The sequence below is a fragment of the Megalobrama amblycephala genome, linkage group LG2 (assembly GCF_018812025.1).
Source record: "Megalobrama amblycephala isolate DHTTF-2021 linkage group LG2, ASM1881202v1, whole genome shotgun sequence".
Classification (NCBI taxonomy): domain Eukaryota; kingdom Metazoa; phylum Chordata; class Actinopteri; order Cypriniformes; family Xenocyprididae; genus Megalobrama; species Megalobrama amblycephala.
Window position 1 is genome coordinate 29111185 of NC_063045.1, and position 21508 is coordinate 29132692.

The following is a 21508-nucleotide window of genomic DNA, read 5'->3' on the forward strand; positions in this document are numbered from 1 at the left end:
AGATAAAAAGTAATAATTATGCGATTAAAATTCAAAATTGACAAAAAGTCACAAAAAAAAAAAAAAAAAAAATTGTGACAAAAAGTCAAAATTATGACAAAGTCTGACGAAAAAATAATTACTAAATCGTAATTATGGGGTCAAAAAGTCAAAATTGACAAAAACCCAAAATTATAACACTAACTCAGAATTGACTACATATACTCAATAATAATTAATAGATCAAAAGACGAAATTAAGATATCATAATTGATATACCAAGTCGAAATTATGACACAAGTCAATTATGACATGAATATGACATTAAAAAGTAAAAATTATGACTTTGTCTTTCATAATTGTAAGTTGTTGTTTTTTTGTTTTGTTTTTGTTATAACTTTTTGTCTTCGCGTGTCATAACTTGTCACAATTTCGACCTATTATGTCATAAGTATAGCTAATTATGCAAGTGGCCGAAATGGAGCCATACAACACCCCACATCTTATTGAACGTTGTTGTATTAGACACAAATGATTTAAAGAAAAACGGCACAAGCACGAACGTGTTTAGTGTTTGAAAACCAGACCATAAATTATCAGCAGATGCTGCCATGAATAAATCAACAAAACAGAATCTGTGGGGAAATAAGTTTCGTTTACCTTTCAGACAAGGTACAAGGACCATAACAAACCCCATTTTCTTTAAACGTTCAATGTGTCGTTTTTTTTAAATGCATTTCTCTTTGTGATCTTCTTTCTTGAGGAGTCCGCCATCACCTGGCCATCTGGCATTGCAGCAGGTGATTATATGTAATACAACCGTTGTTAAACTTATAACAGGCATATTTTTCAGTAAGACTGTGTAAACTAGTTTTTAATCTTGTCAGTAAAAGCAAATAATTAGCGATGTACCGAATTCCCCAGACAAAAATTCCCTTCCGTGCTTCGAGCAACAGGAGCATTAGCGCCCCCTTGTGTTCGTTCTACATCCTACTGGCAGCTCTGTCAAAGGCCTAACGTTAAACATTTTAGACATACTGCACAAAATAAGTGCTCTTAATTTTAAAGTTCGCGTTTGTCTCATTCACACTCTACATATGTAATATGGATAAGATGTTAAATTAGCGAAAACCATATTGCTCAACGAAAGAAAAATATTATATTGCATGCTTATTAAAACAACGTTAATATAATAATTTAATTAAAGGAAATATTATAGGCCTATCCATTATTTCAGGTTGATATGGTCGCGCAGGTTGTTCACACAAATATAGATGGCGTTACAACATATGATTGAGGCCACGACATAAATGTCATTACCTCGACAAAATGATCTCGTGGCCACGACTAATCACGTTCTCACGAGTTTATATGTCGTCGCCAAGACAAAACTAAGTGAACCGAACATGTCTCCTCCCGGTCACCGTAAGCTTGCTTATTTTTGTTCAAGATAATGATTTAAGTCCACGTTATAAAAACAGGAAACAATGCTAACACCGCTCGAGAGCTCTCGCGCCAACCACATGTTTGCGATGCTGTTTGACAAATGTTCGTTTGAACTATGGTATCTGGAAACACCAAATCGTTGAACTGTTCGACGGCTAAACATGCTTTTGGGGAAACTCGCCCCTGATTGACAGATTGGGAAAAGTTGCCACCGGTTTGGTCTTTAATACATGATAAAATTTAGGAATATATCTAAAAAGGGTCCGATTTCCGTTTGTAGTATTTCCTTATTTGCACCACACACACACGTTGAATAATACCTTAAAATCATGACAAACCAAATAGTTTAAAAACCACATTTAATCAAAATGGTTCTTTACATTATGAAAAATCTGAACTGGAAAAAGAAAAAGCCTTGAGTCACAAGCCAAATTTAATGCATACATAAATTTGACATCCTCACAGAGCTGTTGCCCGTCTTAATTATTCAAATCTTTCTTATAGATTTACATCTCTAAATACTACTAAATAGGCAACAAACTTATGTATACGTTACAATATGCTTTGCACATTAAAAAGGTACTGCACATTAAACTTGCACCTAAAACAAACTTAAAAAAAGAGAAAAGAAAAAAAGAAAAGAAAATTAAATTAAAAAAAAGGGGGAGGGGGGTGTTAGGGTGGGTTTGAGAGTGGAAAAATGCACAACAACAAAAGAAACCAAAACAAACTTGTACAACATGTACCTAAACCAGCAGAGCATAATTACAACATTCACATTTAATTTTTACGCGGATGGTCGGGACATCTCAGAGGGGTCGGGAGTCACTGTACAGTTACTGATGCTTTCTGGAATGTCCTAGAAATGCTCTGACAAAGTGGACTTAAGCAATGAAAACAGTTCATTCAAATACAGATTTAATTATCAAACTTAATCTTCTTTCCTTGTGGCCTGTCCCCAAATCCACCTCGTCCACCTGATGGGGGAAAAAAAAAAAAAAAAAAAAAAAAAAGATTTTAAAATTTACAACTTAATTCAGTAGTTATAATGCTAAAACATTCAGACCAGCACACTGCCAAATTTGAGAAGTTACACAAGACTACTAAATTTTGTACATGAAACTTTGCTATTTTGGTGCTTCAAAACCTTATTAAATAATACAATAGTGTTAGTTTTTCCATTACAAATGATGTTTTTGAATCAAATTAATCAGATGACACCTACCGCCTCTCCCTCCTCTGAAGCCACCGCCCCTTCCTCCTCGTCCTCCCCTGAAGCCGCCTCCTCTACCGCCTCTACCGCCTCCTCGGCCACCGAAACCCCCCCGTCCACCACCTCGTCCTCCAAAACCTCTGCCTCCGAAACCACCCCCTCGGCCGCCCTCACCCTTGGGCTTAGCATAGTCCAGTGTGACCTTGCTTCCATCGACCTCTCCGTCATCCATGGCTTCTTTGGCCGCCTTGCAGTCTTCTTCACTGTCGAAGTCTACGAAACCGAAACTGAGGGAGAAAACCGTATTTGGTAAACATTCAGGAGGACAAACAGCAGCAGCAGCAGCTTTCTAGATCTAAACTGCTTAAAATGTCTCACATCAGACATGGGCATGTTCCAATATAACATCTGGAAACACCTGTTTAAGTGTGAATTTGAATCTACTTCTCTTGCGAATCCATACACCGCCACTGAACTGACAGAGAGGAGCTCATGAGAAGCAAAAAAACATGGTTTGTGAGAGAATCAAACATAGCAGTACCCTTTTGACGATCCAGTTTCTCTGTCCATGGCAATTCTGGCAGCGATGGCGCCTTCAAAAGAGTCTTTCAGAGTCTGATCTGTGGTCTCTTCTGACAGACCTTTGACAAACAGGGTTTTTGTAGGTCCTAAATAGAGCAGGTAAAAAATAAAAAATAAATCAGTTGGCACTTGGGGGCAAAAATATTTTTTTTTTTGTTGCTGAGGTCACCGTTGGCGACCATACAAATTCACATGTTATGACTAAAATTTGCATGTTATTTGTGTGTTCTGTGACCAGCAGCCTATCACATCATTTGCTGGGTTGACAATTAAACAAGATGCTGCGTGTGAATGTTTCACTGAGTTAGAGCGCTGAAATATGAACAGGTAGGGAAAAATTCACACCAAACAGATGCCAAAGAACTAGAGCTGATGAAAGCTGACTGTGTTGTTGCCTCGCCTGCGTCGGTGCAAAACGGCTGCTTTTGAACACACCGTTCTGCTCCTGCATTAAGGAGACAACTGCCTATTTCTCCATAAATTAGTCTATATTCGTCATTCAAAAGGGGAAACCGGCACTGCAGATTCACAATGCAGCTCGTGCTTACCGTTTTGAATATCAATCATGCTGATCACTTTCATTAATCCACTCTGCTCTCATCAGAAATTTAAACTTTAGTGCCTTAAATAGTATAGCAAGAGTATAAACGATCATTTTAAGGCGTGCTATATTTTGTGGCTGGAAAAACAAGTTGTGATACTCCCTAATGTGATTATTAATTTCATTAAATAAATGTGAGCGCTGCATGTTTTAAAGTCAAAAGATGGCGCTGTTGCGTGTTCAGAGCAGCTCGCATTCAATTAGCGCACATTTGTCAACCGATTGCTTATGAACTAATGCTGACCAATTAACAAAGTTTACTTTATATTATATTGTGTTATAAACCGTTGTAGCAACAATTTAATCCTCATCTGAACTTGAATGAGCAGCAAAAGTAAAGCAAAGACATTTCAAAGTAACCAAAGTCAAGCAGTATGCATATCAATTTCCCCTGTTATTTGTAATTTTATACATTTCCATAGATTTATATTTTTATTTGATTCAAATTAAACTTGTAGCTTCAGGAAGGAAGGACTAAAGAACATTTGTCATATTCAATATAAAAGATTACTAGCATTACCAATTATAATTAACTAAAACCATTAAAAACATTTTTATTGCTCAAAATAAAATACTAAAAATGTATACAAACTGTTTAAAAACAAAACTAAAAATAAAATTTTAAAAAATGAAAGCAGAAAATATAAAAATCTGATTCAAAATATTAACAAAAACTATAGTATTAAATGAAAATAGTGACATTCATTTCCCAGAAAAGTCACAAGATGAAAAATCTGAAACACTAAAACAAACAGGATGACTAAAAGTAAGTGATTTAAAATTTTAAAGTTCATTGTTGTGTGGCTCTTAAAATTATTTGGCGCCTGTTTTTTTCCCCCTGTAGGAGCCAATGGATCCTTAATGAAGTTTTTTTGTCTGGGGAACTGATTATATATATTTATATATTATATTACATTATAATAAGATAGAACTTCAGTCAAAAGCAATCTACAAACCAGAGTTTCCTCTTCCACCGCCTCGCTCTCTCTCGTTCTGACTGAACTCTAATCTGATGCTTCTGCCCTCAATGTCTGTGTTGTTTAAATTCTCCAGCGCCTCCTTGGCATCCTCCATGCTCCCAAATTCCAAAAACGCAAATCTAGAAAGATTTAAAAAAAAAAAAAAAAAAAAAAAAAAAAAAAAAAGACATTAGACCAGTCCAATAAGCAGGCAAAAACATCCAAAATGTGCATCCAACTTTATGGCCTGTTCACTCCAACATATCTGGTCCAAACTTTGATGCAATAAACATTTTACTTGAATGAATGGTTGCTAATGAGTATTCAGACAGACACGAAAACCTGCATGCATCAATACATTTCTTTACTGAAAAACATTCTTAGCACTGCGAAGAAAACAGGCCAACCAATCCACCATATTTATTGTAAGAGTAGTAGAGGCCATTTTTAAGTTGAATTTGTCTGGCTTCCAGTGTCATTTGCTTTTTTTCCCTAAAAAAAAAAAAAAAAAAAAAAAAAAAAAAAAAAAAAAAAGGACAAACCACAACTTTATGTTGCTTGACATTGCAAACTGGCATTTCACAATATTTTAACTTATAATTGTAAACCCATTTTACAATGCATATGGTTTCATTTTTATACTTTGTTATTCAACCAATTTTTTACCTACAGCAGCTGATGAAATGGAAGTCTAGCATATGAAGTGTTAACAGCAGTATGAACTGACGGCATATCTATGTACTTTCAGGTAATCAGCGAAACCACCTAGTTCACATTGTTATAGGCATTTTATTCTATTAAATGTGTGAAGAAAAATGAAAAACTTAATATCAATCTGCATATGTGGGGGACATCGGTTATGCTCATCTTTGCTTGCTCCTTTTAAGTTATCTTGCTTTCAAATTCAACTTTCAATTCAAACATTTCTGTGCGCTTTCATACACTCCCGTGCGTTGAACACTGCAGCCAATCACATTCATAATCATGTGAACAACAGCCTAACAGGTGTTTATGAATCTGGTCAACAGCACTCAAAGGGTCACATTTTTAAAATTTCAGTACCAACTAAGTATTAACAATGACATGAACCCTTCAAGACATTTGCGCGTCTCTTTAAGAGCCAATAAAAACTGAACACAGGTTGTAGAGGTTGACCTATTTGATCGTCTGGCTGACATATCGGGCCGATTTTTGGCTTTTTTCACTTCTTTTTTTGGTCCTTTATTCCACCGGCATAAATTACCAGTTATACTTAATTTTCTGCGTTCTGCTGCATCTCGCGCAGTTGAGCACGCAAGCCTTTCAAAGTATACTCCTTTGCCCGTGAGCACGGAAAAGGGATTTAGCGGACTGCTGTTTTGAAGCTCTCAAGTCACACACATGCCCTGTTGTACACGCGGATCATCCTGCACACGGACAGGATGTGCGAGCCTTTAATCAGCTGTAGTTTAGGCTACAGGTAGGCGCAGGTACCAAAACCTGGTAACAAGCCCAGCAGCTAAATTATTATACAAGTCAGCGTTATAGATAAACTCTGACGTTATCAATTCTGTTTCTGTACGTTACTGGAGAATCTCTCTCCCTATGAGGCTGCGTGTGAGATGGAGCAACTCACTCTGCAGCCGTGCCTTTTTGACACAGCTTCAACGAACAATGGCAGGGGAAAACACCGTTTTGAAAGTAATTACATTGAAGCCTACCAGAATTGATGCCGACCACGTTTATCTTAAGTGCAACAAGTTATTTGCATGTGAAAGTAGAAACGTGCAATTCAGACAAAACTTCTGGCTAAAACGTGCATATTAACTTTCCTCATTAAATGGGTCTGTGGATCCGACACATAGCCTCCATGACGTCATCATTCGTGGCCAATGCACTCTATGCAGTTATGAGCAGCAAGCTGTGTAAAATGGGTGAACTCTTATTTGTTATCACTTAGATTATAGCTATTTGACTTACAGTATAGAAGCATGCTTCAGAATATAGTTTTGAGAAGGTTCTTAAAAAGTTGAGCCATGTTATTACTATGAATTAGGCTACTAAGTTAATTTGACAGTCTAGATTTTTGATTACCTGTTTTGTGCATTTAATATTTAACGTAGAAATTATTTTTAGTGCACTGATTGGAGAGGCTTGTGTTCAATAAATGTTTAGTTTAAGCAATTTTCTGTATGATTTATTTCTTAACTGTTAGATTTCATGAGACGAAGGGAAAAAAGAAATCAGCATTATATATCTGCCATCGGCTGCCCTGATTTCTAAATATCGGTCAACCTAATAGGTAGCACAAAATTCTTTTCGCATACAAAACCAGAGACTTTACACATTCAGATCAAGCCTCCGACATGCTTCTCTTGTGTTGTTTTCACCCTGAGTAATATGCGAGAGTCTGAGTAATATGCATTTGCAACAAAAACAGCACAGATGCTAACTGAATACAAATATGTAGATTTCACGTGCTCATAACTTCATGAAAAATGCACAGATCATAGAAAAGGGTACATTTAAATCAGATTCTCATGATTAAAATGAAGCATCACCCAAAAAAAAAAAAAAAAAAAAAAGAATTCTCTGATCTTATTGCCTTCCTGAGTTATTCCATGTCAAATAATGGGGGGAATAACTTTGCTGATAAAAGATGGGGGAATAACTCAGTTTCTCAGCAAGAAAATGTCCAAATGTAATGCAATTTATATTTTCTAAAAATTTAGGGGGGACCACCTCTAAAGCCTTCAGGTCTTAAAGGGTTAATGAAGCAACTGACGTACCCCTTCGGCCTGCCATTGTTCTGTGGTATTCTGATGGACACTGCCTTCTCAAACACACTCTGGAGGGAATCTTCAGTTGCGCTGAATGCTAGATTGTTCACGACGAGGACTTTGCTTGTAGAACCAGTGGCTGAAAGGGATAGAAAACAAGAGTGGCCTTAGCATTCATGATAAAACAAGGACAGATGAGAACTAAAAGAGATTTAGTCTAGAGCCAAACTGCAGGAACAAAGATTGCATCACTCACATCTCCCGCCCTGCCGACTCTTTTCTCCTGTGAAGTCTACCATGATAGGACGGCCCTGAACATCTGCCCCTTGTGCCTCCCCCAGCATCTTCTCAGCAATTTCCTCTGTCTTGAACTCGATGTAGGCGATTCTGTCGCCAAAGCAGAGGATGTCAGTGAACCATTAGTTTGAAACCATATGCATGCGTTATAACGCAAACAGTCATGGCTGAGTCTTACCCTCTGCTAGAACCGTTGTTGCCCATTGGTATTCTAATATCAACAGCCTGGTCAAAGACTTCCTTCAGTTCATCTTGCGTCACGGAGTACGGAAGGTTCTTTACAAACAAAGTGCGTGAATCTCTCTCTGAGGAAAAAAAAAAAAAAAAAAAAAAAAAAAAAAAAAAAAAAAGATAAAACGTTGGCTTCTGCAAGCTCAATGTTAACACACAACATAGTGATGGATCCAGATCAGTACTTGACCATCTTAATTTCCACATAGGAGTTCAGGTAAGTAATAAGCTGTCATCATTTCTAGACACTGTCGGATTAACGTTCAAAGAGGCAGCTGTAGGTCGTTACCTTTTTTGTTTTCCTGGGAGTTCTCCTTGCTTCTTGCCCTGTCGAGTTTCAGTGGCTGACCCAGCAGCTTCTTGCCATTGAGCTCTAAAGCCTTCTGCACCTCTTCTTCTGATGCTAAGTCAACGTAGCCAAATTTCCTTCAAAATAAATTAGGAAGCTTCATTCAGGAGTCAAATCAACATCCCCAATGCATCACATAACAAATTTGAAAAAAAAAAAAAAAAAAAAAAATTTCCCTTACTTGGTCGCACCAAGTCGCACATCCTGAATTTCAAGGCCTTCCTTTGAGAAGAACTTGGAGATTGCAGATTTAATTTCATCAAAGTCTTTATTTGGGTTCAAGTTGCCCAAAAAGACACTGAAACCTGAAAATTTGAAACCAAGGTAAGATCGCCATACCATGACAAGGAAATCCACCTTTTTTCCCTTAAACAGCATCAGAATTTACAAAAAGGTGACATCACATACATCAGTATTAAGTCCCTTTTGATCATCATATGTAGTTAAATGCTAAAGAAATAAAGTACATTGAACTCAAGTCTCACCCTCGCCATCAGTTTTAACTTTCTTAGCTGGTGGTGTGCCCTTCTCTTTTTTAGTCTCTGATTTCCTCTTCCCTGCAGTGACGGGAGTTTCTGGAGCACAAAACCCAGAACACATGAATTTTGCATTTGCAAAACAAGCATTTGCAGGGTCGGCAACCAAGTATGCCAAGCACCAAAAATACAAAACACCATGAAAGTATAATTAAATGTTACCTTGTTCTTCGTCGTCATCATCGTCATCGTCATCATCGTCGTCATCATCATCATCGTCGTCGTCATCATCATCTTCTTCAGATTCCTCTTTTGCTTTCACCATTCCTGCCTTTTTGCCAGAGGCTTTGGGCGCAGGAGTCGTGTCCATTTCCTCTTCTTCTGAATCTATGATGGTCAATAAAATATTTGAAAAACGTAAAAAAAAAAAAAAAAAAAAAAAAAAAAAAAAAAAAAAAAAAAAAAAAGCTAAAAAGGTTTATTAAAAAAAAAAATAAATAAATAAATAAATAAATAAATACCATCGTCATCTTCATCTTCATCATCTTCATCATCTGATTCCTCTTTGGCTGCGGGTGCTTTTGCATCAAGCGCTTTGCCTGCAGGTTTAGCAGCAGCCTTTTTAGGAGGTGGAGCTTCTTCCTCTTCAGATTCATCTACAATGGAACGCAAGTTTAGACAGTCATTTACACAAAAAGCCATTATCACAGTGAAGATAACTTGATTTAAATATGACCTCTTTGGTGTATAATTAGAATATTTTGTACCATCACTGTCTGACTCGGCAGAAGCAGCTTTCTTTGCAGGAGTGGCTTTCTTCGACGGTGTGGCTTTGGCAGGTGCAGCCTTCTTGGGTGGTGGTGCCTCTTCTTCCGATTCATCTATACAAGACAGAAAATGAAAATAGAGTTGTTAGAATGTTATATTGTCTTAGGGTAGTGCACTGATCAATTTCAAGATATGATTTTTCTTCAATTCCAATCTTTATTCATTTGGATACATGATGCACTGCGTCAATTTCTTTTTTTTTTTTTTTTTTTTATTTAAAATTAAATTGTGAAGCACTTTGGACAACAAAGTTGTTTTTCCTCCCCTGTAGAGTTAATTGTTCTTGCTAACTTGCCAACTACGGATACTCATTTTGGTAAATTGTACCCCATCTTCCGACACTTTCTGGGGGTACTCCAGAAAGCAGCTTGTGAGACATACAACTTATGTTCAAGTTTACATGATTAATCGCGGTCACAGTCGAGTACTCGGTCGCTGTTGCACGTCCCTAGCCAATATCGTGATGATTATTTGTAATCAATCTAGAGAAGCAGATATCGTTATTGCGATTAAAATACGATTAATCGTGCAGCCCTAGTGAGAGGCGCCTTTTTAAAATTGTTTTCTATTGGCAGTGAGCATTTTGCGTGCCATTAGGGCTGGGTATCGATTCAGAAGTCCCCATTCGATTTTCGGATTCGATTCTTGATTTTTTTTTTTTTTTTTAAATTCAATAAATTCAGTGGCCCGACCACAAAAATAAAAAAAAAAAAAAAAAAGTTTGAGACCCATGAATAGCCTGCCTATATTGTAATAAATACGGTTATGACACCCAACATTTTAGATACCAGTGAAATTTAACTATTCTTGATTCCATTTGAGAACACAGCTAAAACTGCAAATAAAATTTCAAAGATTACAGACAAGTAAACTCAAAACAAATTAAACTACAAACATTAGCACAGATAAAAGTTAATCTTAAATTTACAAAAACATTCAGTGAATATCAGAGTGATTCTCTTTAGTTTGATTAACATTAAAACACAGACAGCTTCTGGAAATTTAGGTGGCTGTCACTTTAAAACGAATGCACTGATACATACAATGACGCATGCGTTCTTTCTCTACTGCTTACCATAACTGTACCTAAGGATGGGTACCGAAACACGGTATTAAATTGGCCCCGGGGCTAAAGTATAAAAGACTGGTGTACCGATAAGCTCATACATTTTAACGGTTCTGCTATCGGTACTGGGGAAATTATGACACACGTACAGTTATTGCTATATAGACATTATCTTGCGCATTCCATCTCGTCAGAGTCACCAGCTGTGTCTGAATACAATATTAGGACATTTGTCTGATGCATTTTTGCTTTCGCAATCCAGGAGAGATCGCGCTCACGCAGAGGAGCTACAGCACGCGCAGTCGCTCACATGAATGCCCCGTTTAATGGTGATGAATGACGATGGAGAGAACCAAACGTATGCTTGCACTTTAGGCCTGTGATAAGCAAATTTTATTTTTGATATCGATTTCGGCTTCCAAGAATTAGAAAGATATCTGACGTAAAACTATTAAAAAGTAGCCACGTTTTGTCTAGAACACCTTCATTCTATTCACAGCTGTGCGCGTTTCTTCCTCCCTAAACCCAAACTTAACGTCAGAATCAGCATAATCGGCGATTGTTGTAAAATGCAGTCTTTACTGTTGCCAAATTGCAGTAAATGTTTGATTATTATTGTTGAGAGCAGCTGTTCCTCATGCTGAATTGTGTGTGCGCGCTCCAAAACGGAAATTACATGTTGGGCTTCAGGTGCACGTCCAAACGATCAAATACACAAAAATGTTAAAACGACCGGACCATGTTTAGCTACTTAAACGCAGTTTATATCGTAAGTGTACATGAACAGCTGGGAGAAAATCCGACGCGTGTTAATATCTATTGTCTTAAAGCGACAGCAGTCACCTTCTGACAATTATGCCAATGTTAGTCAAACAAGAAGATGCAAAGTGAAAGTCACTCACAGCTCTTCGTCTGAATATAGTTAGCTTTAATAAGCATTAATCTATTAATTTATACTGTGAAAACCATGCAGTGTTATTTTACATTTGGTTACTTTACTTCGATTTCTTTTATAGGCTAGACCTATATTACTTACCTGAATACACAAACAAATGAAAGCACTTCATTTCATTTCTATCTTATCGATCCAGTACTTTAACGTAAAGTACTGGATCGATAAGCAGTATCAGTAAGTTATACAGTTAAAACCTTAACGATACCCATCCCTAAAAGTAACTGACTATGTTTACCGAGATACTCACAAAGGTGGAGATTAAAATCAATGTGTGAATTTGTCTGTTTAGGCGCAAGGGGAGGTGAAAGAATTCATTCTTATTTGTGGCTCTCGCAGGTTACCCGGAGTTGCAGGACTTCACAAACTGCAAGTAAATACGACAGTTTAACAGCAAACCAAAGAGCGCTCGCACTACACTGACAGGACAACTGATTCAGTTGTTGCTTAGCAACAAACCGCAGCGCACTGCCCTTTCTAAAATCTACCAAAATAGGGCAGTGCGGTGCGCCTCATGTTTTCAGACCTGAAAAACGCGTTCTGTCCGATCGGGGCCTTAACGTCTCTCCAGAGCAGATCATCTTCCAGGGTTAGTTTGATTAAGAGGTATTCAGACGCGTGTTAATTAATATAGATTTATACTACAGGGCTGTTGAATGCTCGAATCGGATTTATTTTCAGGGAAACGCACGGATAAGGTAGTTCTAGCAGGTCTTGACCGCACTGCAGTTCCATATCACTTCACAAAATGTCTTCAGATATTTCAATAGGTCCTTATAAATTGTGATGGTTTTTGCCACAAAATACGTTTAGTGTCCTGAAAACGCATACTCACGTGCGCTCCCTCTTTCAAGCTAGAGCTGCACGATTAATCATATTGCAATCGCAATCGCGATGTCAAGCTTGTGCGATTATATGACGCAAAATGCTACGATTTTATGAAATAAAATAATAATAAGTTAATAAATAAAAAAAGAAAAAAAAACATGTGTGGACACAACAACCCATTATCTGAGAGCTGTTTGCCCATTTTATACACCACTAATAAAAAGAAGACCAGTCAGTTTCAGTTTAGGCATTGGCATGTGTGGCGCGCATGGTCATGACTTTTCCGGTGTGCAGCGCAGAGAACGGGTAAAGATGGATGCGGAGCAAACGGTCACTGAACTGGTGGCAAGAAAAAACGCTACCTCTGTTATATGGCGATATTTTGGCTATAAGATTATAAACCCAGATAAATAGTGGTTGAAGAGGAAAGAGGATTTAATTCGGTATCGCACGCAGCGCTGTTATCGGTGCGCACATGACGCACATGCAAGGCTCGCGCGCACAGAGAGAGAGGCGCGTTATAGCTCGCGAACTCCAAATTGATTTCTCTTTCGCGTCCTCAGTGCACTTGGATGGTCACATACACGCATTATGTCAGTCAAAATACCCCTCTCAGCAAGTATTCATGTGAACACATTCAGTTATGTCTTAATTGAACGAGGTGAGAATTCGGATGTATATCTGTCCGATGTGTGCGTGCATGTCTTACTCTTAAAGTGACAGCAACCTATAAATACCTGCTGTTGTCTGTCATGTAAATCAAACAACAAAACACAGCTTTAACAAAGATTAATCTATATTAAATTTATACAATGAACAGTGTCATTTTACATTTAATTATTACATTTCTGTGCATGAAAATTAATACTACAGTTAGACCTTATACTTTATTTGTAACTTTATGTAGTATTTATCTATGCTTGTTGTAATTGGTGTACAGTATTTGTTCTTTTTACAGTCTGTTCACTTGCCTTTAATAATGTATTATTTAGGCTAGCAGTTATGCTATGGTATCAGAATAGTTTAAGTGGGCTAAGTAATAAATGCAAAGTTAAGTTACCCCCATCCAATTTTTTATTTTTTTTTGTGCCGATCCGAAAAATGATCCGATCTGTGACGTCATAACCGTGATGTGATCCGAACTTTGAGTTTTGTGATCCGTTGAACCACTACAGATTAGTAAAGAAACAAATATCTTAAATGGGATTATAACAAGTTTGCAGTAATGCAAAGATGTTATTTAATTTCATAAAAATATATTAATTTGAAAACGCTGTGCATTTGTTTGCTGTTGTTGCTAGTTTGAGTTGAGAAATACACATTTCAGCATTATCAGTAATCTGTGTGTGTATTTTCATTGAGAACCAAGCAAGATGACTCATGATACTATTTGTTTATTATATCGCTATCGCAAATCGCAATCGCAATATTGACCTCAATAATCGCAATATGACAGTTTCCCCAAATCGTGCAGCCCTATTTCAAACATACACACATAACTTACTGTATAGTATGGACACACACTTGCACAGAAACGTTTGGTCAGCGTTGCTCTGACGAATTTAGTCTAGCAAATTAAGATACATGACTTACCAGCAAGGTAATAATGGTGCGGTTCTTGAGATTAATTTAGTTTCTCTATTGGTAGAGACACTGCTGCCGTTCGAGACTCGCAGATCAGGTAGGCCAATTCACAGATGCTGCTAATCCTCTCTCTCTCTGCGTTAATAACGATCAACTATTATTCTGCTATCAAGACTCAAGCCTTCGTTACTAGTTCTGAAATTGTGTTTTGGAATTAGTCCCACACACACGCTAACGCTGTAAACTATATACAGGGAGGGAGCACTTAATTTCTTGCACATTACTATAATATTAAAGGTTACAATTAACAGAGCCCACATTCTTAAGTTGCCATTTATTTTTTAGATATAAACTCAAATTGTATGCAAACATGTAAATTGCATAAAAGGCAGTTTTTGCATTAACTTCTAAATCCGTTTCTACTCCAATTCAATGTTATAATATATTAATTTACACAATGGCCCTCATAACCAGTGTTTAGCAAAATACATTTCAGTTGTACTCAACATACCCACAGATGTTCATTTTAGGTTATTCTGTAACTAGATCGCGTTCATTCTCGCTCCAAGCTGTCGCTGATCTGAGGCACCTATACAGTGATGCGTCACGCCACAAAGAACTTCAAAATGGCATTAATGTTTGAGTTTCATGATTTAAAAAAAAAAAAAAAAAAAAAAAAAACCACGGAATTTGAGGGATAAGACTTTGTTTCTTATCGAAGGTAACAAAACAGAGCTTGAGATTGGTGGTTAAAGGGCCACAACTCTGTATTCATTGGTACACGTGTACTGAACCAAAAGTCACAACGAAAATTTTTGGTACGAATGCTTGTACCATTACACCATTAATAAAGTGGATCAAAACCTTTCAAAGTTGTCCTAAAGCCTTCTTTGGAAAACTTTGTTCGTAGGATAACTCTGAAGAACTTTGATTCACTTAAAAAGTTGACTACTATATATCACTTATAAAGCAGTAATATTTAAATGTTTGTTCAATTCTAATACATCCATTCATTTTACTGTCATCTCACACATGGAACCAGTAGCCCCTCACTGCACAACACATGAGATCCAGGGGGTGGAGACAGGTAGGTTAAGGGATATGTAAAGTGGGAGGAGTTGGATCCAAATCCAGGGGGTGGAAATGGGTAGGTTTAGATCCATGGGGGAGAGACTGTTAGGATTAGGGATATGTAAAGTGGGAGGAGTTCTTATTCTCAGTGGATAAAGATAGGCGTGTTCGAGCTCATGCAGCGCCGCACAGGCCGATCGGCGGCTGACTTGAAGCAGTGCATGCTGGTAAGAAATTTTGTCTGACTTCAGACAGCGCTGATCCCATGTGACTGTGACGTATGGCTTCAAAGTACCACGAAATCGATTCGAGATCAGCTGCCTGAGGCAGCCAGCACAGTTTCTAAAGAGGAGCTGCACGAGCTCTGATGACGACACAGCCGTTTCACGATTGGCCGGATTCACCGCATTACAATGATCACGTGTGTTTCGTGTTTGTCACGCCTTCAGTTCCAGTAATGCTCAAAAATCTGTATTTTTATAACCGTTAAAGCTCTTTTCATGTAGTCGCAATGTTATATTGTGTCACGTTTATCAAAATAAAACTGGAAAAAAAAAAAAAAAAAAAAAAAAAAAGTAAACCCCACTACATTGACATTTAAATATATGCTTATGTTGAACTTTAAGTTTGTAAAAACAGATGCTGTAAGCAGTACATAAAGTATTGAATGAAAATGTCTCTGAAACATTAGTGTATTAGTCAAATATTGCATTTATTTCACTTCAGCTGTGAAAGTATGCAAACGCAGCGCGAGCGTCACTACGGGAAGCAGAAAGTGTCCGACTTCATGTCTCCGTTTTCAGCTCCTCCCTGACTGCACGCACCTATTCTCGCCGATCGGTTACATCCGGCCGCAGCCGATGTCGAACACATCTGATTACTTGAATGGAGAAGAAAAAAAAAAAAAAAAAAAAAAAAGTGCACATCGCCACCTATTTGTTGGTTGTGCAATCAAGTAGGTTATGTAAACTACCATTAAACAAAAGTAGTAGAATGGCACTTTTTTTAGCCCCCATTTCCACGGTGAACCATCGAATCGCTCTGTTGAGAATTTGTGTGTTAACCGGAAACATACTCTGGGTTGGCTAAACTTACACCCGGACGCCTTTTTGGAACCAGCATACCTCGAGTAAGCAAGTTTTGGGTTAATCAACCAAGAGTTCAGGGTATATGGGACAGCAAGTTAACCAAGCTTTCTGGAATACCCCCATGATGTTCTTTCATGTTTAGTTGATGCTATAACTAGTAGTAAAGAGGAAGAGATGATTGATTCACGTGCAGCTTGAGATTAGGTGCTATAGCGCACCAAAGATAATTATGAATTTAGAAACCGGAGACTGATTCATATCAAAAGTAAACAAAGCTTGTTATCTATTGGATGGAAGGTGCGCAAGTACTGTGCACATAAATGGTCGACCCAAAGAGGGGGAGAAAAAAAAAAAAAAAAAAAAAAAGACATTCTTGGAATTTATGATTTGATATTGGTTCATCAAAAAGAGAATAGATTAACATACTATTCTGCACCAGAGTTTTCATACCATCATCATCACTAGACTCCTCAGCAGGTGCTGCTTTCTTGGCAGGGGTTGCCTTGGCAGTGGGTGCTGCTTTAGCAGGCGTGGCCTTCTTTGGAGGAGGAGCTTCCTCTTCTATTGGGAAGAGGAGAAAAACAAATTAGATTAACCTTCAGATTAAAAGTATTGCATTGAGAAAACAATCATGAAAAAAAAAAAAAAAATGCTTACCAGATTCTTCATCATCATCGTCGTCGTCGTCATCATCATCCTCATCTTCCTCCTGTTTGGCGGCGGCTTTTCCATTTTTTACTGCTTTTACTGGAGCTGCATTCTTCTTTGCTGCAGCTTTGACCGGTGGTGCCTGCTGAAATTTAAGTAGTTTAAATACGCAACAACTTTATTTGCAACATAACCCATTTAATCAACTCCTAACCTCTTCCTCTTCATCAGTGTCCTCCTCATTGGATTCCTCTTCCACTTCTTTGGGAGGTGGAGGAGCCTTTTTCTTCAAAGGCGTTTTTTTAGCTGCCTGCAAAAAGACAGAAATTGCAGAATCCATTCATAAAAATGAAGTTTACTGTATACATTTGGGATGAAATGTCTCAAGTCTTCAACCAACATAAAAGTTCAGCTTAACTTAAAGAAATTGTAACAGATTTATTCCTGTTTTAGAGTAGAATGTACCTCTCAAAAGTAATATAATATTAAAATATTAAAAGTATTTGACTAAAATAGAATATACATTTGCTTACATTATAAAAATGTAAGTTAATTTATGCCTTTATTAGATAGACAAATTAACACTTTCTGAAAAAGTGTCAGTGTCCCATTTGTGTATAAAAAATTAAAGTTATTAATTTATGAATAAGATTAATTACACATGCTTTTTGATTATTAAACCATTAAAATTGAACCCAGAAAAAAAAAAACGAAGAAAATAAAACAGGGGAAGTTGAGAAATAACACTTCATAGGGCCCTAAAAACATTGTTAAATGTTTAATGAATTGAAAAATGGTAAAATGTTTCATGACTCCAAATAATTAGACATGCTTTTTGATTACTAACATTTAACTGAACCATTAAGTAACATTTAACCAACCATAGAGTACCTTTTATATTTTTATATACATGAAGTCAAAAACTTTTAACTGAAACGCATACAACACGAACAAAATTGCCAAAACGTGGAGATTTGGTGGATAATTCAAAAACCAAGAGGCATTCGTTTTGGTTTTTACAAATGTCTGTGCGCGTTTTACAATGCATAACACATACGCAAAACGAAAAAGTAAAAAAAAAAAAAAAAAAAAAAAGTTAAAGTCTGGGACTCGAAAGGACGAGTCAAAAAGCAAAGCACTGCGCGTGAAACACACCGCGTGTACAAACCCACGTGGGGTTCACGTTACACGTGGAAAACCCACACGCTTGCTAACCCAGAAAAGTAAATCTAAAGCCTTTGGCATAACATGCTGGTTTAAGCAATAATTGCGTCGTGCTCACACATTATACTCGTGCAAATCGTACAATATGCATTAATAATACAATGCGGTTCCAATGCAGTGTGTTAAATGTCTGCTCATTCACTTCAAAAAACCAAAATGGAGGCGTTTAGCATCGGGCTACTTTGCTAAACGGTACACTTTGCAGATACACGAGTTAAAGCAAAACCACGACACTCTAAAAGCGCCACAAATCTCGCTAACCAGCCCGGATTGGGTTTTTTCTACAACACAACAAAAGTGTCAAATTAAAACTTAAATATTCTTAATGCGTGTCAGCTGTGGCCTACTAAATGGACAAGCGTGATAAGCCCGCGTTAATGGAAGAAAAAAAAAACACAACAAAAACATATTACATATAAATTAGCTCATTTTAGACGAAACTATTTAACATTAAAAAAACAAATTTGCAGTTTTTTAGTTTACATAGCAACCCTATAAATATGTAGGATCGAAATACATGTGTCGCACATGTGGGCCTTCCCATTACAGGCAATAAAATGAAAAACATAAAAATTCGTATTTTGACCCCCTTTAAAACTTTGAGTGATACATTAAATTGTTAGACTATGTTTGCAGATATCTTACCTTAGCAAGCTTCACCATGACTGAATGTTGTTTTTACTGTAAAGTTGTTAACTGGGAGAGTGGCGCAGGTTATAACCGTTCAGTCACACGTGGTTCTCTCTACAGGACAGAAAAGAGCGCTCGGATACGCTTTAATACGTCTAGTGAAACTCCGCCCAATGACGTTTCCCGTAGCAGCGACTGGAGGTCCGGTTCGTTCCCGCGAATCGGTTCTTTTGAACAGTCAGTTTCGATTCAGTGATTCTTTTAAATTACGTCTTGACCTAATTTTGTCATATATCGTGGCCCAAAACAACATCCTGGCGTGCTTGGCATGAATGAATGAATGAATGAATGAATGAATGAATGAATAAGATAGACATTTACATGGACTTATCTAATTAAACGATTAAATTAGATATATAAGATTAATTATATATAAATAATAACCGACATTTATTTTTTATTTTTTATGGAATTTTGCAGTATTTGTTATAGATGATTTATCTTTCATCTAAATAAAACTTCCCCTTCCTCTAGCAGCGATATCTTTTCTGGTGAAGTGTTTACTGGCACGAGGGCGGGGCAACGTGCACTGACTCGCATGAAATCCACCAGTAGCAAACCACAATCATCCAACCATCCAATCAATTCCCCAATGACAAAATCAAGCCCCGCCCTACATTTTTTCATGCAAAACAAATATGCCATCATCCCTGCATCACTCTCTAGAGCAGGGTTTTTCAAACTGGGGTCCGGGGACCCCCTGGGGCCACAAGGGAGAGAAAAATAAATAAATACATAATTTGATAAACATAAACATAAATAAAAACATTTGATTAAAATAAATAAATAAAAATTAAAATAAATACACTTTGATTTACATACAACCCCATTTCCAGAAAAGTTGGGACATTTTGTAAAGTGCAATAAAATCAAGAATCTGTGATTTGCTACTTCTCTTCAACCTTTAGGCTATTTAACTGACAAATGTACAAAGAAAATATGTCCAATGTTTTCACTGACCAACTTGATTGCATTTTGTAAATATAAACAAATTTTGATTTTGATGGATGCAACACACTCCAAAAAAGTTGGGACAGAGGCATGTTTACCACTGTTTTATGGGTGATCTGCCTACATTCGTTCAGGCTGCAGGATTGCCGAATGACTAAAGAAACATTATCAGCAAATGGTAGAAAACTGTACATTTCTTGTCTTGTACCACCCACTGCTACTTACAGTGCAGAAAGTATTCACACCGCTTCACTTTTTCCACATTTTGCTGTTACAGCTTTATTCCAAAAGGGATTTAATTAGTTATTTTCCTCAAAATACAAACAATACCCCATAATGACAACGTGAAAGAAGTTTGTTTGAAATCTTTGCAAATTTATAAAAAAAATAAAAAAAAAAAAAAAATCACATGTAAAAAGTATTCACAGCCTTTGCTCAGTACTTTGTTGAAGCACCTTTGGCACTAATTACAGCCTCAAGTCTTTTTGAGTTTGATGCTACAAGCTTGGCTTGCCTATTTTTGGGCAGTTTCTCCCATTCTTCTTTGCAGGACCTCTCAAGCTCCATCAGGTTAGATGGGGAGTGTCAGTGCACAGTGATGGAGTGGCTTCCGTCTGGAAGAGTCCTGGTGGTTCCAAACTTCTTCCATTTACGAATGATGTAGGCCACTGAGCTCATTGGGACCTTCAATGCTGCAGAAATTTTTCTGTACCCTTCCCCAGATCTGTGCCTCGATACAGTCCTGTCTCGGAGGTGAAAATAAACGTGAAATGGCCTGTTGCTATACAACACGAACGTGCATTAAACTTTAAGCTGTTGAAAAAAATAAAACCATTAGACGCAACATTAAATATTAAGAATGTTTTGCTTCCCTTTTACCTGACATTATCTGTCATTAATGCAACATGAAGCATTGCATAAACCGGCCCATTAGTTTTATTCTTCTAAAACACAGACAGTTCCATTCATTGGTGGAAAAATGTGAATGTGCAGAACTGCTTGTGTTTCCGTGTGTGCAGATGGAATATAATCATCCATAACGTTCCTCTGCCGATTGTCTCTGCACATGCAAAACCATGCAAAATTGTGAAAAGTGCTATTGAATTAAACAATAGCCTATAGGCTATTATCAGGTATACCTGATATTCAAAGTGTGAGCAAATTATTAAAAAAAGGTAAAGGTCATAATTATAAAACTTACTTATGATTATTTTTTGCAATTCAAAACACATGTCATGTAAATTTTTATATAGGCCAATACTATTTTTTAAATAAGTAGAACTCAAATACTGTTCATTGAATTGGACATTTAATCATAAAAGATCAACATATTGTTACATACAGAAGGGGACGGAGACACAGGTATAGTACAAATGATGTTTATTGAACTACCAAAGATGGCAAGCAGAGTGCAGGTAAAAGAATGCAGGTATTATTCGTGGCAGATGGTGATCGTGGATCTTGATACTTGTCTTTGTTTTCCCAGGGATCGTGGATGGCAGGCAGACATGGAGCAGATGAGACACAGAGACACTCAGAGGAGACGTGGAGAACGCTGGAGACAGGTAAGTAGCCGTTAAAGGAGTCCTTGAGGTAAGCATAACAGGTAGGTATGCGTTAACGAGACCGGACAGACTGTGTGTGTGAGAGTGCCTCTTGTAGTGCTAGTGATGATGATGATGATGA

The 21508-nt window shown here is 37.3% G+C and overlaps 1 protein-coding gene and 2 non-coding genes across 6 annotated transcripts; all 3 read right to left on the reverse strand.

Moving 5' to 3' along the window:
* Positions 1–1767: 1767 nt before the first annotated feature.
* Positions 1768–18976, reverse strand: ncl (nucleolin). Of its 4 annotated transcripts, none has more exons than XM_048169538.1 (17): positions 18827–18976; positions 17172–17267; positions 16967–17099; positions 16760–16870; positions 9660–9773; positions 9414–9548; positions 9115–9279; positions 8902–8991; positions 8598–8721; positions 8357–8493; positions 8015–8141; positions 7796–7926; positions 7549–7678; positions 4778–4920; positions 3180–3306; positions 2651–2925; positions 1768–2402 (listed from the first exon to the last, which is right to left on the reverse strand). In XM_048169538.1, exons 1-17 carry the CDS (start codon positions 18842–18844, stop codon positions 2344–2346), a joined length of 2115 nt encoding a protein of 704 aa, XP_048025495.1. In that variant the 5' UTR covers positions 18845–18976; the 3' UTR covers positions 1768–2343. The 4 variants fall into 4 exon arrangements, with proteins under 4 accessions (XP_048025495.1, XP_048025479.1, XP_048025486.1 ...); XM_048169522.1 differs by having other exon boundaries at positions 16736–16870; XM_048169529.1 differs by having other exon boundaries at positions 16967–17102.
* LOC125263864 lies at positions 3006–3140 on the reverse strand. Its single transcript, XR_007183932.1, has one exon. It is a non-coding gene; the product is annotated as a small nucleolar RNA SNORA75 (small nucleolar RNA).
* Positions 8789–8860, reverse strand: LOC125263870. Its single transcript, XR_007183938.1, has one exon. It is a non-coding gene; the product is annotated as a small nucleolar RNA SNORD82 (small nucleolar RNA).
* Positions 18977–21508: the final 2532 nt, after the last annotated feature.

Coding starts and splice junctions, on each gene's coding strand:
- ncl (XM_048169516.1), bottom strand. Junction 9,280..9,413: donor TGAAGATGAAGATGACGATG/GTATTTATTTAT, acceptor TGACCATCATAG/ATTCAGAAGAAGAGGAAATG. Junction 8,494..8,597: donor GTGCGACTTGGTGCGACCAA/GTAAGGGAAATT, acceptor TTTATTTTGAAG/GAAATTTGGCTACGTTGACT.